The 15,407-nt window shown below is 45.1% G+C and overlaps 1 protein-coding gene across 4 annotated transcripts; it reads left to right on the top strand.

Annotated features, from left to right (window-relative positions):
* The first annotated feature begins 3,466 nt into the window (after positions 1-3,466).
* On the top strand, positions 3,467-14,906 carry FUCA2 (alpha-L-fucosidase 2). Of its 4 annotated transcripts, XM_074862717.1 has the most exons (8): positions 3,863-3,950; positions 4,234-4,360; positions 7,065-7,252; positions 8,925-9,264; positions 9,733-9,943; positions 11,348-11,538; positions 12,783-12,891; positions 14,331-14,906. In XM_074862717.1, the coding sequence occupies exons 2-8, from the start codon at positions 4,350-4,352 to the stop codon at positions 14,469-14,471; spliced, it is 1,191 nt and encodes a 396-aa protein (XP_074718818.1). In that variant the 5' UTR covers positions 3,863-3,950; positions 4,234-4,349; the 3' UTR covers positions 14,472-14,906. The 4 variants fall into 4 exon arrangements, 3 of the variants coding, with proteins under 3 accessions (XP_074718816.1, XP_074718818.1, XP_074718817.1); XR_012628158.1 differs by lacking the exon at positions 4,234-4,360 and having other exon boundaries at positions 3,467-3,950; positions 12,783-13,870; positions 14,331-14,445; XM_074862715.1 differs by lacking the exon at positions 4,234-4,360 and having other exon boundaries at positions 3,467-3,950.
* The last annotated feature ends 501 nt before the right edge of the window (positions 14,907-15,407 follow it).

The following is a 15,407-nucleotide window of genomic DNA, read 5'->3' as shown; positions in this document are numbered from 1 at the left end:
GAGGAAAGGGAAAGTTTGCAGAGAAGGAGCCGCCCCTCGCCTCCGACCGCCCCGTCGCAGCGGGGCCGCCCCGCCAGGACGGCGGCGGGGATTTTGGGTCTGTCGGAACTTGAATTTTGTGTTTGCACAGGGGCAAAGCAAAGCGGGGGTGTGGTGTGGTGTGTGCAGATGCACGGAGGGAGGGGACGCGGGGACCTCCCCGCGTCCCCTCCCTCCCTGCATCTGCTCTCCCGCCCCCTCCCCCCCTCCCCCCCCCTCCCCCCCCCCTCCCCCCCCCCTCCCCCCCCCGCGGGGTGTCTTCGTGCTCCCCGCTCCCGTCATTTCCAACTCTCGGGGGAAGAAGAAAAAAAAAAAAAAGAGTATCAGTTAAAAAGAGCCGAGCAACCGACACCACTGTTTTGTGTAACAGGGTGCCCTCTCTCCTCCCCCGGGCCGTCCCCCGCAAAACCGGGAGGTTGCACAAGGCATCGCATCCCTGCAGAGGAGCAGGGAGGGCGATGAGTCAAATCTTCTGTCTGTGTCCCGTCCCCCCCCCCCCCCCCCCCCTTTTCTGTCTTTCTTAAGGTTTGGGTTGCAGGCAAGAGGCTTTTCACAACCAGCTTGACGACCGTGTGACTCAACGTTTTGGGAGCAAGATAGTCGTCCTGCCTTTCAGATCAGAAGCAGGAGTCACGGCGACTTTGGGTAAAGCAAAATCAAGCCCCGCGGTTTCATTTATGGTGATTGTTTTACAGATACACTTTTACAACACGATTCATCTTTAAAAGGATATTTAATGTTTTCACTGCTTTTTACGGGCAAATCATTTTATATTCTGCCTTGAAAAAAACCCTTGCTGCCCTGAAGCCACGGGCAAAATGGCAAAGACAGACAGGACAGCATCTGTACTTAACACCCTGTACTTTTAAGGCATCCAGTGCCACATTATTTAGCTATCAAAAATGAAAGTCCCATTCGGACTGTATGACAACAGTTTAGCCACTACCACTCCACAGGTCTGAATCAAACCCTATTGAGTCTGAAACATGTCCATGCGAGATTCGGTTTCTGGCCTCTGCTTCCCACCAAGAAACCAAGTGACCTCCTCTCAACGTCAAGCCCCGTGCAACTCCCCAGGCGCGGTGGTTTTGGGCTCTTCCCAGCAGTCACACGGCTCAGGCACCCTTCGCCTTTGCCCAAGCAATCGATCCAGTACATGAGTCTTGTATGTCAGCCATTAGTCAGGTCAAAAGGTCTTTTCTGCTCAGCATCTCCCAGGGAATTGCTTTCATTACTTCCTCTCCTTCTTCCATCCACTGACAGACCAGCCTGCTCCTTCCCTAGCTGCAGAGAGCTTTCCCAGTGGGACCGTGCTGCAGGAGTGAGAGGCAGGGGCTTCTCCTTGCGAGGTGCAGCAGCAAGCTCCATGCTTACAGACTTTCCTGCGGGGCCCAGGGGCTCCAGCATCACGCAGGCAGGCACGCTGCACCCAGGTTTAGAGCTTCCTGCCGTCACAGACACTGGTCTTGCGGCATTCACAAAATCTTACAGTGTACTATTTTTATTATTTACCCTTTGCAGCTTGCATCATTACAGATGTAACTGTGCACTGAGGACCTTTTCCCTCACTGGAGATTTTAGTAGCTGTGCCTGTGTGGGCTGGTGACATTTTCTGAACCTGTTTACACCTTAATCAGAAGTGTACTCATGACTGCTATTCACTGAACTGTTTTCTACTTCTTTTTTTTTTTTTTTTTTTTTTTAATTTAAAAGATGTGATCAAGTTCATTATTGAGATACACAGTTTCTGCTCCAAATCTCACCAAAGTCGGTGGCAGGTCACTGATGTTAGTAGGCTTCGGGTCAGACCCCTGATCTTTTTTAAAATCATTTTTCCTTCAAAGCATTTTGAGCCACAGAACAGTTGTAACTTTGGTGTGTTGTACAGAATACGCTTCAGAGAGCCTACTTCAAAATTCCCGCATTAAGGAGCTGCTCAGTGTCTGCAATCCTTTGGTGTGATCAGAAAGAAAAGGAGCATATGAAGAAATCCAAAGATAAACTAGAAAAGATGGCACAGCAAGAGGTCAAAGGTGTTTAAGGATTCCCTTTGAGAAGCAGTGACATCTAAAGGGGTGAAGGTAAAAGAAGACATAAAGAAAGAAGGTCAATGTTGACTGTAAAAGAGATATGAGGAGTTCCCTATTGTGATATCAAAGTGCTTTTGTGAATCAGAGTAATGTGAACAGTCAGAAAGAATGATACCATGGAAGTCGCAATGTTTTTAATCAGCCTGTAACTTAATACACTCATCAAGGTATATAAATGAAAATATTTTTAAAAATGTACTTCCTGTTTTCACAGCCCTTTAAATATTTTTGTATGAAATGTAACAGCTGTGGTTAATGGCTCTGGAAAATGAAGTTCTGTTTCCATAGAACACCAGTAAAATATACATCCTTTCCAGGTGGAGAGAGATTAATTCAGTTGCCTGCTCATTCATTTTTAACTGTTCTGATGAGACTGCCAAAGAAATTTCCATTTGTGGTGATGATTTTGAAAAGTTAGTATTTGCTGATTAAACCAAATTATTTCCCAAAGGCCATCCCATGGCCACTAAGATCTGATGCAAAAATACGCAATTCAGGCATCAGGAAAGACTGGAGAAGCACCAGTCTGGGCAACAAATTTGCTGGAAGATGCATCTTTTAAAGTATGTGCCTACCATCCATGATCTGCAGCACAAATGCCATGCGTCATCTACTGAATCGAGGCAGCTTCAGCACAGGCTTCCTCTGAAGCCATTCTAATGGGTCAAAGAAATATTTTCTTGCCAGGCCTCGGGGTATCTCTCTACCCTGGAAACCATCATGTACCGGGGGGCTGGAAGGAGGGGCAGAGCAATGAATGTTACACCCTGTCCTTCTCAGGAAGGGGAGGGAAGCTGAGCCTGAGGTCGGAAGGAGGTGGGAAGGGCAAAACCAACAGGCCGCCGAGCCCACCTCTGAGGCAGACCCTGGCTGCAGATCCAAGACGCAGACCCGGGTCAGGCCGCGGCAGGCAGCTTTCAGGCAAACGCTGAAGGAGACGGCCGGTGCTCCCAGGGTGAGGAGAGCAGCAACGGCCATGGCGGGCCGGGGCTGGGGCGGGAGGAGGTGGGAGGAGCACAGAATCTCAGAATCATCTCGGCTGGAAAAGCCCTTGAAGATCATCCAGTCCAACCGTTAACCTACCATTGACAGTACCCAACTACACCATATCCCTCAGCGCTATGTCAACCCGACTCTTAAACACCTCCAGGGATGGGGACTCCACCAAAGCACGGTGGGGTGTTGGCCAAGGCAGAAGTCAGTTACTTCATTTTCTTAAGATCCTTAATATCCAGGTGACAATTTGTGATCGAGCACCCGGATAAAACGGCACCGATGGGGACGAGACCCCCAGCGGCTGGCGGGGACGGAACCAGCGGCTGTCGCTCTCCTCCGCGCAGAGGCAGGGCGGGGCACGGCGGGGCTGAGCCATGGGCGGGGCCGCGCCGGCGCCCTTCACCTGCCGGCGGTAGCGCCACGCCACGGGCTGGCCGGAGGGCGGTGGTGGAACAGGCGGCGGGGCGGCGAGAGCCCGAGCCCGCCCCGCCTGTGCCCCCTTCCGCCCCGCCTCGGCCTGGCCAGCGGCCTCCCCCGGCGCGGCCGTGCAGCGCCGCGACCCCCGCCCTGAGGAGCCGCCTCCCCTCAACCCGCCGCCGCCATGTCGGGCCCGCCCGGCCGCGCCGCGCTGCTGCTGCTGCTGGGGCTGCCCGGGCTCCTGCTGGCGCGGCCGCCGGGCGGCGGCGGCGGGCGGCCCCGCTACGAGCCCACCTGGGGCTCGTTGGACGCCCGGCCGCTGCCCGCCTGGTTTGACGAGGCGAAGTTTGGCGTCTTCATCCACTGGGGCGTGTTCTCGGTGCCCAGCTTCGGCAGCGAGTGGTTCTGGTGAGCTCCCGGGCCCGGGCCTGGCCCCGCGCCTGGGCCCCGCCCCGGCGGCTGCAGCGGCCTGGCCTGCCCGGCCCAGCCCGCGGGGCTCCCCGGCCGCGGCGCCCCGCAGCCCCCTCAGACCCTGGCGCCGCTGGGGCAGCTGGGAGGGTCCCACCGAAGTAGCTGCTGCGGACGGGTCGTACCGGCGATCGCAGGGGTTTGTTTGGAAAAAGCAGCTCTTGGGGCGGGCGGGATTTGGCTTGGTCTTCCCCCACCCTTAAAGTGATGGTTGGGTTTAAAGCCCCTTTGCAGCCCGACCCTGGAGCTGAGGTGTGTGGGAAGAGGTTTATTTTCACCTGAGGCTGGACAGTGAGACCACGGACTCTATGGCACCGTTTACGAAGGAAACAGAGTTTGATGTGCTTCTGGTATGTCTGCCCAGCCCTAAAACTCCTGAATATGTTGGCTAACGTTAACCAAATTAAGCAGAGAGAGCTTGTAGAGCTGGAAGATGTGGTTTCCACAGCGTTGGTGACAGAGGTGGTTGGTGGAGTGGCAGAAGGAGACCACTCCAGCGCCACGGTGAAGGGATGAGTGCGGGGGCTCTCCCCAGGCCCTGTGGGGACGGGCGTTGGGGATCTCCCAGCCGCTGGAGAAGCCTTGCACAGCTCTTGCTGGAGCGCTCTGGCACCGTCTGTGGGGAGCGCAGGGGTCCATCGCTCCCTCCTTGCTTGGCAAACCGCCTGCTGTTTTCTTGTGCACATTTTGTGCTGCTGATGGTTTTTTCTTCTTTATTATTATTTATTTTTATTAAAGAGTACTTTCTACTTAAAAGAGCCTAAAGCTCTGATTTTTCAAATAATTTTAATTCAAAGGCTGAATAAAACCTTTGGTTTGTGAGTGTTCACTGGTTAAGGCCCTTTGGCTGTAAGCATTTTTTTATTACCTTCTTTCCATGCTCTACCAAATACTTCCTGTGTGAATTTGAGTGAGTCACATTATCAGTTACAATATGAAGATAACAGCAGCTCTGTGGCAGAGCTATGGTTAACCTTAAATGCAATATTCGTAAAACAAACCAACATTGATACAAACAAACCACTGTTTTCTGACAATATTTGGCCTGTTCTTTTCAGAGTTATGTTCAAGGGTTTCAGCAATTTTTTAATGTGAACTCCGTTTACTAATACATTACTTCCCTGGTGAGGGAGAAGCTGGCAGTGGGTTCAAGTCTTACTCTTGAGTGCTGTGCTCCGATAGTTGTCCGCCGATTCAGGATAAAGCGTTTGACTTTTGCTGTTCTAAAAAGACCCCAAAACACTAATGTAGTGGATGAAATTGTGTTTTATATTCCTGTAGCCTCCCATCCTTAGGCACATGTGGGTGTAGAGCTGCTTCAGTGCCTTCTGGCAGCATGTGCAGTCAGATGATTGAGGTCCTGCATTCATAGCTTCAAATGGAAGGTCATAAACTCTGATATCACCCAGGCTGCCCTCCTTCCCTCAAAGCTGCACAGCCTTGGTCAGGATGTTTCTAGAATCTAATCATGTCAGAGTAGAAGTGCTCGTGTTAGCAAACCATGTGATGAAGGGAGAGAAGCAAGGATATTACCTGTTTCTTTATGCAATTGCATACTTTAAAATCAGAGGGTTTTTTTTTTTTTTTTTTTCCCCCCAGGGTCTTTCAATGGGGAAAGCTGTCTCGGCCTCTTTCTCCTAGATTTTTTCCCTGTTGGCTGCCAGAGATCATGTTTCTTTGTGCTGAAGTCTGTTTGGGAAGGTTACAACAATATCCATACAGTTACTGTGGTCCTGCAGAATGGAGGTCAGAGTCCAGCGTGGGACAGGAGAGAGAAACCCATTTCAAACATTCAGATTCTGGCCTGCTTTATTCCTTCACTTTCAGTTTGTTTTCATTTATGTTTACATTTGCCAACAGGATTTTTGCTACTTGGCCTCATTCATAGAAAGGTGACTGCTTTCAGACCCTTTTCTCCATGAGTGTTAGCAGTCACAACGTATGTTATTGTTAGAAGGTCTCCAGCAGTAAGGCTGTTTATGCAGGAAGGACTGTTGCAGGCTGTTTCTGGCGCTCCTCTTTCATTGCTAGGGAGGGAAAGGATGGAGCAGGTGAAAATAAAGAGCGCTCTTTTGGTGATTTATGATCTCTGCCCCTGATGAGGGTGAGAGACCACTCTCAGACCACAGAGCGGAGCTCCAAGCCTTGCTGTGGACTAGACCAGTTGGAATACTGACAATACTGGTCACTGTTGTGGGGAAGCACAAGATAGAAACTGTCCCTGTCTTTGCTAGGTGGGGTGCAAAAAGAGATAATCAACTTATTTTTCCTTCTGGTTCCTAAATCTGGTGCACTGGTAGGTAGGTAGATGTGTGCCTGAGTGTTAGAACCTGTGACGAAGGTGCGTTTGTGAGTGTGTGGTTCTCCCAGAGGCAGGTTGTTGTTGGAGGACATGCATTCTAGTAGGGTGCCTTTGCTTCAGAGCCTCACGCGTGCAGCAGCTGCAGTGCCCTGCAGTCACAGCTCTCTCCTGCTCTGGGTCCGTGGGCATCTGCTCACACATCAGGTCACTCAGCTGCATTTGGAGTAGAGGACTCTGGACCAGCAGAGAGGTAAAGCTGCTGGCTTGTGTGTTTGTGGGTTGCAGGAGTTGCAGTGTGGGGGGCAGAACAGAGATGCCTGATGGCTGATGTGTGAGACTTGAGGAGGGTGAGTCATGTTAGTTCAGAAAAAGTGCATTCCTCATGCCACCTGGGCTGCTTACGTGGACTGTCTGCCTGTGCTCTCTAGTACGGTTTCAGGACTTGGGTACTGAGCAAGACTGCTATTTTTCCGTTCTCAAAGTGTAGCTGCTTTGCTTCATTGCTCCAAGTGAAATCTTGGGGCCTTTCCAAAGTGGAGTGCTTGAAAGATGTAGAGCATGGACAGAGAGGGCAGAGAGAAGGAAACCTTTGGTAATTAATACTGTTCTGAAGCAATTTGTCTTATTGCCAGTGTCATGTACCTCCAGTGCATGTGCTTCTCAGTGTGAACTCAAATAGGAGCTGACGATTTCAATTCTCTTTTCTTTATCTAAAAATACACCAGCAGATGTGTTTGCTCTACATTTTGTAGGTGGTACTGGCAGAAGGAAAAGAGAGAGCCCTATGTGAAATTCATGGAGGCAAATTACCCACCGGGGTTCAGTTATGAAGATTTTGGGCCACTGTTTACAGCAGAATTCTTTGATCCCAACCAGTGGGCAGATATTCTGAAGGCTTCAGGTGCAAAATATGTTGTCTTAACTTCAAAACATCACGAAGGTAAGTGGAAGGTTTGTGAATGTTAGTAATTGTTGCATTTCTGTCAACAGAAGAAAAATCCAGGTGACTTTCCTGCCTACTAAGAGAGAGAGAGAAAGCGAAGCAGGCTTACCTGCCCCAACGCAGCTACATAGGAAACAAACCACCCAAGAAATGTGTGTGCATTTTCCTGACTCTTACACAAAAGCTATGGCCATGAAGCTTGCATAGGAGGAAAAATAGATTGTGCTATTGTTATCTTGCTGTAGGTAAGATAGCCTGAAGCAGTGGGGGCAGCTGAGCTTCCTGCGGTAGCCATAGTTTATTTTTATTGTTGTGCAGTTTATTGCTCAGGGAACCACAAAAGTGAATTCTGTGCTGTTTAACATAAAGAGCTGCTGTGTACAGGCAGTTAACAGAGCTCTGTAGGTTTCTCCGAGGAATTCAGGAGTATGTTCCAGGAGTCAGCTTCAGAGTTAGAAGCATACACAGGGTATAGCTCTTCCTGATGCAGTGTGTAGAAGCCAAAACCTTGAACCAGGTCTGCAACTTTACAGGCATGATTGATTTTTGGCGCTGTAATTGTAAGATGCTTTGCAGAGAAATGTAAAGAAAAAGAAAGTGGTTGGAAGGAAATACGGTAGCAAAGAAAGCATAAAATGCTAAGATGCAATATGATAGTACATCTAGTGCATGATGTTGGTCTTTGGGGAGATATGGGTTCAGGACTGGCAACTCTTTCACTTGTGAATTTTAATCTCGTCTCTGACACACATAAAATCTTGATCTTGATGATGCCCATGGTGTAATTCCCAGTGATTTCAAAAGAACCATGATTCATTTAGTCTGTCCTGTAGCTGTGGGCATGAATTTTTAGTTTGTTTGTCTAGTTGATACCATTACATGGATCCAGTTCACAAAAATATTGCAAGATTTATTAGGCAATGCATATAAAGCAGTTTGAGGGTGAGAGTGCAGCTCCTGTGGCACTGGTTTAAGTCTGCAGTGCAGTAGTACTTGAAAGTGCTTGTGCCGGATTGCTGTATGTCTGAAATGTTAAATCCCTCCTGATATTTAACGCTGATATTTTAAAAGCTGTTTCAGGAGTTTTTGCACTCTGCTTATATACATGTACCGAGTAGTTGATCGAGCTGTTGTAAATGTCAAGACAAATGAAAAGTGAACATTTGCCTAAGATGTAAAGAGAAGGGAGGAGAACAGTCTTTAAATGCAAGTGACGGCTTGTGCGTTCTGCAACTGAGAAAGCATTTTTTCTTCCCAACTGTTGGATATGTATTCACAGTTCACATTTGATAGGTCAGCGACAATGTAGATGCCTTGAAAGTTGCTGTATTTTTGGTAAATTTAATTGGGACGTATGAATGGAGTGAATAATTAAGGAGAAGGAATAATTATCCTAAGCAGTACAGAACTGGAAAATATAAATGCATATGTGTATGTATAAAAAAATATATAAACATATCTGGCATGGTGTTCTGATGTTATGACAACTGTCATTGTGCATAAACAGATTATAGGCATGATTTATACCATAACAATATTATTACATATATGACTTTATTATTTTATATTTATTTTTTGCAACACACTTGCAAACTACTTTCCAAAAAGAGGAACTGTAACTTCCCCTCTTCTGCTTCGCTTTCTAATCCTTCTATTTTTCTCTTTTCAGGCTTTACTTTGTGGGGGTCCAAGTATTCTTGGAACTGGAATGCTGTTGATGTGGGACCAAAACGAGATCTTGTGGCTGAACTAGCAACATCTGTTAGAAACAGGACTGACTTGCATTTTGGGTTGTATCATTCCCTGTTTGAATGGTTTAATCCTCTCTTCCTTGAGGATGCCACCAATGTCTTTAAGACGAGAAAGTTTCCAACCAGCAAATCATTACCAGAACTCTATGAAATTGTGACCAAGTACCAACCAGAAATAATTTGGTCTGATGGGAATGGGAATGCGCCAGATACTTACTGGAACAGCACTGGTTTCTTGGCTTGGCTGTATAATGACAGGTGCATAATCATGCTGGTTTAGCTCCTTATCTGAAATTCTGCTCTGTCTAGTTTGTCTCATTTTCTGTGTATTTTGTGGAACCTGTTACCTCTACTTACTTAAACTAAATATTAATTTTCCTGAAATACAGAATCCAGGTCTTCCCTAGAACTATCAGAGCTTCCTTTAGAAAAAGACTGTTTCATATTTTTTAACCACATTTGCAGATTAATCAGTTAAGATGGTATTGACTATTCTTCTTAATCGTATTCTTCCCGTATTGTCTACTGCACAGACAAGCAGGAGAGCGGGATAATTTGAAATATGGGTGCAAAAGGATGAGAATAGGATTCCTGAAATTGCACTTAACATAATTGTAATAAATTAATAGTATAGAAGTCATCCTAAATGTTAGTTTGTGGGAGGGGTTTACACTGGCTGTGACTGTATTTCATAGAATAAAAATGATAAAATTTCTCTGTTTCCAGTCCAGTCCGGGACACAGTTGTGACCAATGACCGCTGGGGAGTTGGCAGCATCTGTACACATGGTGGCTTCTACACTTGTAGCGACCGGTATAACCCCGGGCACCTCCTGCCTCACAAGTGGGAGAACTGTATGACTATTGACAGGAGGTCGTGGGGGTACAGGAGGAATGCCCAGCTTGACGATTACCTCACAATCGAGGACTTGGTGAAGGTACAGTGGGACAAAGGAGTTGCTTGCAACTTCTGATTCTCCCAATTATTATATTATACTATATAACATTTCAATTATGTATCTATTTTTATAAAAAGTATTATTTCAATTGAATAATGAATTGATGAAATAATAAATCATTTTGTTCATTTGCAGCCTAACACTGACAGGATGGAATATCCATGTAATTCTTATTAATTTTATAGAAATGACTAAGAGAAAAATTATCTAGTAAAAATTCAGTCAGTTTCTTAGAAGCTGTTTCCCCAGTGAGTAACTGGCCAATCTGATCTGGATAGCCTCATAGTTACTTTTTCTACTAAATTTTTCTAGTAACTGCACCTCTAAGTTGATGAGAAGCAAACAGTTACAGTTTCACAGTTCCTGTTTAGGAACTCCTGATTGAAGGGGACATCTTTTTCCCCTTCTAGCTAGAAACAGTTTATGACTCTTAATAGTCCTTTTACCTTGTAGCGAGAAACTTTCCTTTCATCCCACTTAATTTAAAAAAGAAAAAACAACATGCTTATTACAGACATACAGATACACACTAAGGCATACAGCTGGTGTTAACAGAACATGGGTTCCCTTTGCTAGTCTAAGATTAGTACCTTAGAAGGATTTGAAGCTTAGGAAAACTGAATGAAAGGAAGACTGATCGATCTTTCAGGTAAATGCATTTAACTGTAAAATTCAACTGGTAAGGGGAAGATTGATTGTTATTGTTGCTTAATCTAAATCTCTTCCTAGTATTGTCCTTGCAAAAGATAATTTCAAATTGAAGTAACCTGTTTTCAGAGGCAGAAGGTTTAAATTCATTTAGTAACTTGTCTCCAGCTCCGTTCCTCAGACTTGTGCATCTCAGCCCATGATCTCTGGAGGGCAGTGTGGATGTGAACACAAATATTTAAGGACTGTAGAAGGCTGCCTCCTGTTTTACAGATGTCTCTGTAAAATAGGGAGAGCATAAAAGAGAGAAAGAAGGAAGTTTCTTCTCTCAGCTTCAGTAAAAATGAAGTGGCGTCTATTGCCTTATTCTCCTCTTGTGTAGAGAAATCACCTATCCATTCTATCGGTAAAACCCTCATGAAATTCCTGCAGAAGTTGAAATGTTAAAAAGTTGTAGGATCTGATTCTAATGTAAATTCAGTCAGGCATATTAGTGCAAAAATGTATTTCGGGCTGTTTTCTGCCACAAAAATTGACAGCAGAGCTTTGTTTTATGGGAGCTTAAAGTTTGTATTGACTGTTGGGATGACCCCCAAAGTCTAAATGTGCAGCAGTAACACAACTCGTTCAGTTCATTGTCCTGAAGCAGTATGGCAGACTTTAGGAAATTCTTCAAATGTATGATTTCATTAGCCGTAACCATATGCTCTGTGTATGTGTTTAAAAACATTTCAGCAACTTGTAGAAACAGTGTCTTGTGGAGGAAATCTCTTGATGAATGTTGGGCCCACTCACGATGGTCGCATTGCTGTTGTATTTGAGGAACGCCTGAGGCAGATGGGTGCCTGGCTGAAAGTCAACGGGGAAGCCATCTATGGAACGAAACCATGGAGAGCACAGAACGACACGGTCACACCAGATGTGTGGTAAGGCTACAGAATCAAAACGTACGCTGCGTAAAGCAGCAGCAGTGTGTGTGAAACTTTGAAGTTCTTAGTGACTTGATGCTACAGAAATCACCAGCTTAGTTTGTATGCTGTGAAGAAATTAACCCTTTCATCAGTTTAAGTAACTACACATAAAACTGTGGGTAGACAATGGGTGTTGGAGACTGTAGTTCTGGGATGATGCTGAGGCTGAAGGGAAGGTTGCAAGCATTTCCTCAGTGATCTTGTGCTTCTTAGTGTAGCTGGCAACAGAAACTATAAAGAAAAAATATAAATCCAGAAATACAAAACTTCTATGAAGTGTTTTATCTATACAAAGCAATACTTCATGTCACTGTTTAGAGAGAAAGAGGGGAGAGAAAGAAACTAGAAATCAGTCTAGTATATTTCGCATTTCTTTTTAAGGTAAAAATGCGTGGGAAGATAACAGCAATTACTTGGTCACTAAATTGAGTCAGTCTCTGGACTCTCTCCTCTGCCTTCATGCCTCATAGCTGCTGTAATGCCTTAATGATCCATCGGGGTTTTGGTCTTGACCCTCTTCTCTGCCCCAGTGGCCTTTTTACTCCTGTTCCCAGTAAGATTTGGCTATCTGGCTTTATCCTTGAAATGCTGAACTATTGACTGTTTAGTAAAACCACTTCCAAAAGCAATAAAACATTGTAACTAAATGAAGGAAGGAGGGAGGAATGTTTCAAGTGTATGCCACAAGATTTCCAAGGACATACTGTAGATAATATCTGCTGAAATTAAGTTTTTAAAAAACTAGCAGTGCAAGGTGGAAGCTTTGTTGTCGCTCATGTTCTTGTTATTTTTTTAAGTGTAATATCTGTATGTTTGTGTATAATGTGAGTTAGTGTGTTTTTTTGAATATAACCCACAATTTTCTGTTAATGATCCCCCCTGCCCTGCAAGTACCTCCTTATACAGCTAAACAGCAGTGAGTTGTTATATGCTTGCTAAAGTTACTACAGATGTTGACCTCTGAGTTCAGTTCTTTAATAAGCGTCCATTACCTCTAGTTTGTTGGAAATAATTTTCAAGGAACAGTACTTTATTAAAGGGTATACATTGTCTGAAAAGATGGTTGTGTGTGTGAAAATGTAATTGATGCTGATTTGTTTTCAAATCCATTTTTCCAGTCTGAAAAGCAGTCTATGTATCACTTCAGAAAATTTACAAGGAGAAGCTAACATGCATTTCTGTTCCCCATGTCAACCCAGGTACACTTTCAGCCCTAAAGAAGGCAAAGTCAATGCTGTCTTCCTTAACTGGCCAGTTTCCGGGACTCTGGAACTTGGTGAGCCACAGGCTAAGCTTGGAGAAACACAGGTAAAAGACAGCATGCCCCTACTCCCCCTTTCCCCTCTAGAACAGTGAGACTTTTCAGACACAGTGCAAGAAATGAAGATGCTCTGAAGGAAAACACCTCTAGGATTTGTCATGTTCCATTGTTTATTTTAGTTTCTGGTGTCTTTGGGAATGCATAGCTCTTGGGACAGAGTGTTGGAAGAGACCCAGCGAAATGTTTGGTTTTGTTCTGGGACCTCCCTGTCATAGTCCTCCCAGTGGGATGTTTCTTCTCCAGCAAATAAAGATAGACTGAGTTGTTGCTGGGATATGTTTTAGCTTGCAAACTAAAGATCACAAAAAGAGGCCAAGTAGCAGGGGGAGAAAAACTGCCGCTCCTCTTGTTTCCTGTGTAGCTTCTTAACTCAGCATGACCTTTATAAATGGCCATCCTCATGACACTGGTGATACTGGAATTGCTGTAATGGTACAGTAGTTTCAAGTCAAAGCCGTGTGCAAAGGGAAAGCACACAGAGGTTTTTGCTGCCTGGGGAGGCTAAATAGTAAGTCAGTGCAACCCTAGATGTGTCTATTACAGCAGGTGGTGTTCAGAAGTTGAGGACACTGGTGTCACACCTACACTAGTGAGTAGCATACCCCGGTGGAAGCAGGTTTATAGAGCAGAACAGCTGGTGCTCAGGACTGGCTATCAACACCGTGCATTTAAGGTGGGGATTCACTTTGGCTTAGCTCTGTTCTGCTCTCGTGCATTGGATGTCCACTAGCTGCTGAAATGCATTAAGGGTGCTTCTGGACTGCCTCTTCTGATCCAGTTCTATATGAAGATAATCTACTTGGTGCTAAGACAGCTCTGTGATAAGGAAGAAAGAGTAATTTCAGAAGTGATGTAGCTGCACCTTGAATTTTGGAGAGGCATCTGGACTGTATATGCACAAGAGAGTAACATTCCTCAGCGGTAGAGACTGGTCTTTCCACTGCTTTCCGCATTTCACCAGCTGGCGTAAGAGTCTCACCATAAAACCTATTTGTGTGTTTTTAGCGGAGGGGTTCTTCAGGTCAGCTTTGTTTGAGATATCTGGCTGTGCTCTGTAAGAAACACTGATGTCCATTCAAGTCTACAAGTTTCCCCAAGGGAAACTGACATTTCAGAAGTAGTTGATACAAAGCTGTGTACTGCAGCACCCAGATCCCTGCTTAGTTTCAGATCCCACCCCAAATACTTCTGAAAAGTATTTCTTTACCTTTTACAGCCCTAACTACTTCTCACTAGCTTTATTACTTACACATGATCTACAAGTATTTTTTTATTTTAATAATTATCATTCATTTGGTTGGCAAGGGGCATTTAAGGCTAATTGGACAGTAAGGTAACTATGGATCAGCACTTCTTTTGTCACTGTTGCAACCCTATGCACTTGGAAAAGGTGCTGTTCTAATTACAGTGTATGTTTCTACCTCAGGTGGAGCTGGTTGGCTACAAGGAACTGCTGAAATGGGTTGCACTGGGAGAAAAGGGAATCGTCATAGCTCTACCTCAGTTAACTCCTAAGCAATTGCCATGTCAGTGGGGCTGGACTTTACAACTGACTGACATAAACTGAGCCACACCCTGCTGGAGCCGTGGCTAGGAGGGAATGCTGGTGCTTTGCCCAGTTTCTCATCACTGGTTTCTAACTCTTACTTGCTTGACTGAGAAACATCAATAATTACACTTATTGGATGGAACGGAATGAACCTCATATGAAATCTAGCACTAGATAGTTGAGTTTCTGCATACCATTTGTTTCTTTGCATCTACCTTGACTCTCCGCTTTTTTTAGTCAGTTTCTTGCCAAGTTATGTGAAGGAACAGGGGGAGAAAAACACAGGGACTGGATTTTTAAAGCCATAAGAAATAACAAAGCCAGCTCAAGCCAGCATTCAAATGCACGTAAATCAGTTGTATACCTTCTTTAATGCAAGGAATTGAACTTCTACAAAACTGTACAGTAAAAACTGAGAGAAAAGAATAAACTTGTTGCACACAACTGGAAAAACTGGCAGTTTCAGCTGCGTAGGGGAATGCATCTGCAAGAACAGTCCTGAGGGTTAGGAATTCATCACAAATGCATGGAGGCAAGGTATATGTACATCTTCATTTCTTATCCTGAAAAATCAGTAATTTTACATGTTCCTACTCTTGAGTAATTCTACCCTTTATTGGGACACAAGTAAAGTGGGAGGGTTTTTTGCTGTTTTGTATAATTTTACATGGTTAAAGCTGACTCTTGTTTGCAGCCACTGTTTTTACACAGTTACCAGGGTGCCTTCTGTGGACTATTAAACAAAACATACATTCACTGACTAACTTATTTTAAAAAAAGAAATAATCAGGAGTTGCTAGGGATCTTCAACTTTGGCAGAGACACAACATTTTAAGCAGAGGGTAGATTGCATCCAGCTTGAAAAATTCCCAAACTCATCATGTGTCAGGATGTGAAGGGACAGACCTGCACTGTGAAGTTTGCAGAGAGGGGGAGGTAGAGGATACAAAAAAC

This window comes from Strix uralensis, chromosome 3 (genome assembly GCF_047716275.1).
Source record: "Strix uralensis isolate ZFMK-TIS-50842 chromosome 3, bStrUra1, whole genome shotgun sequence".
Taxonomy (NCBI): domain Eukaryota; kingdom Metazoa; phylum Chordata; class Aves; order Strigiformes; family Strigidae; genus Strix; species Strix uralensis.
This window is presented reverse-complemented; position numbering and strand designations above follow the sequence as displayed.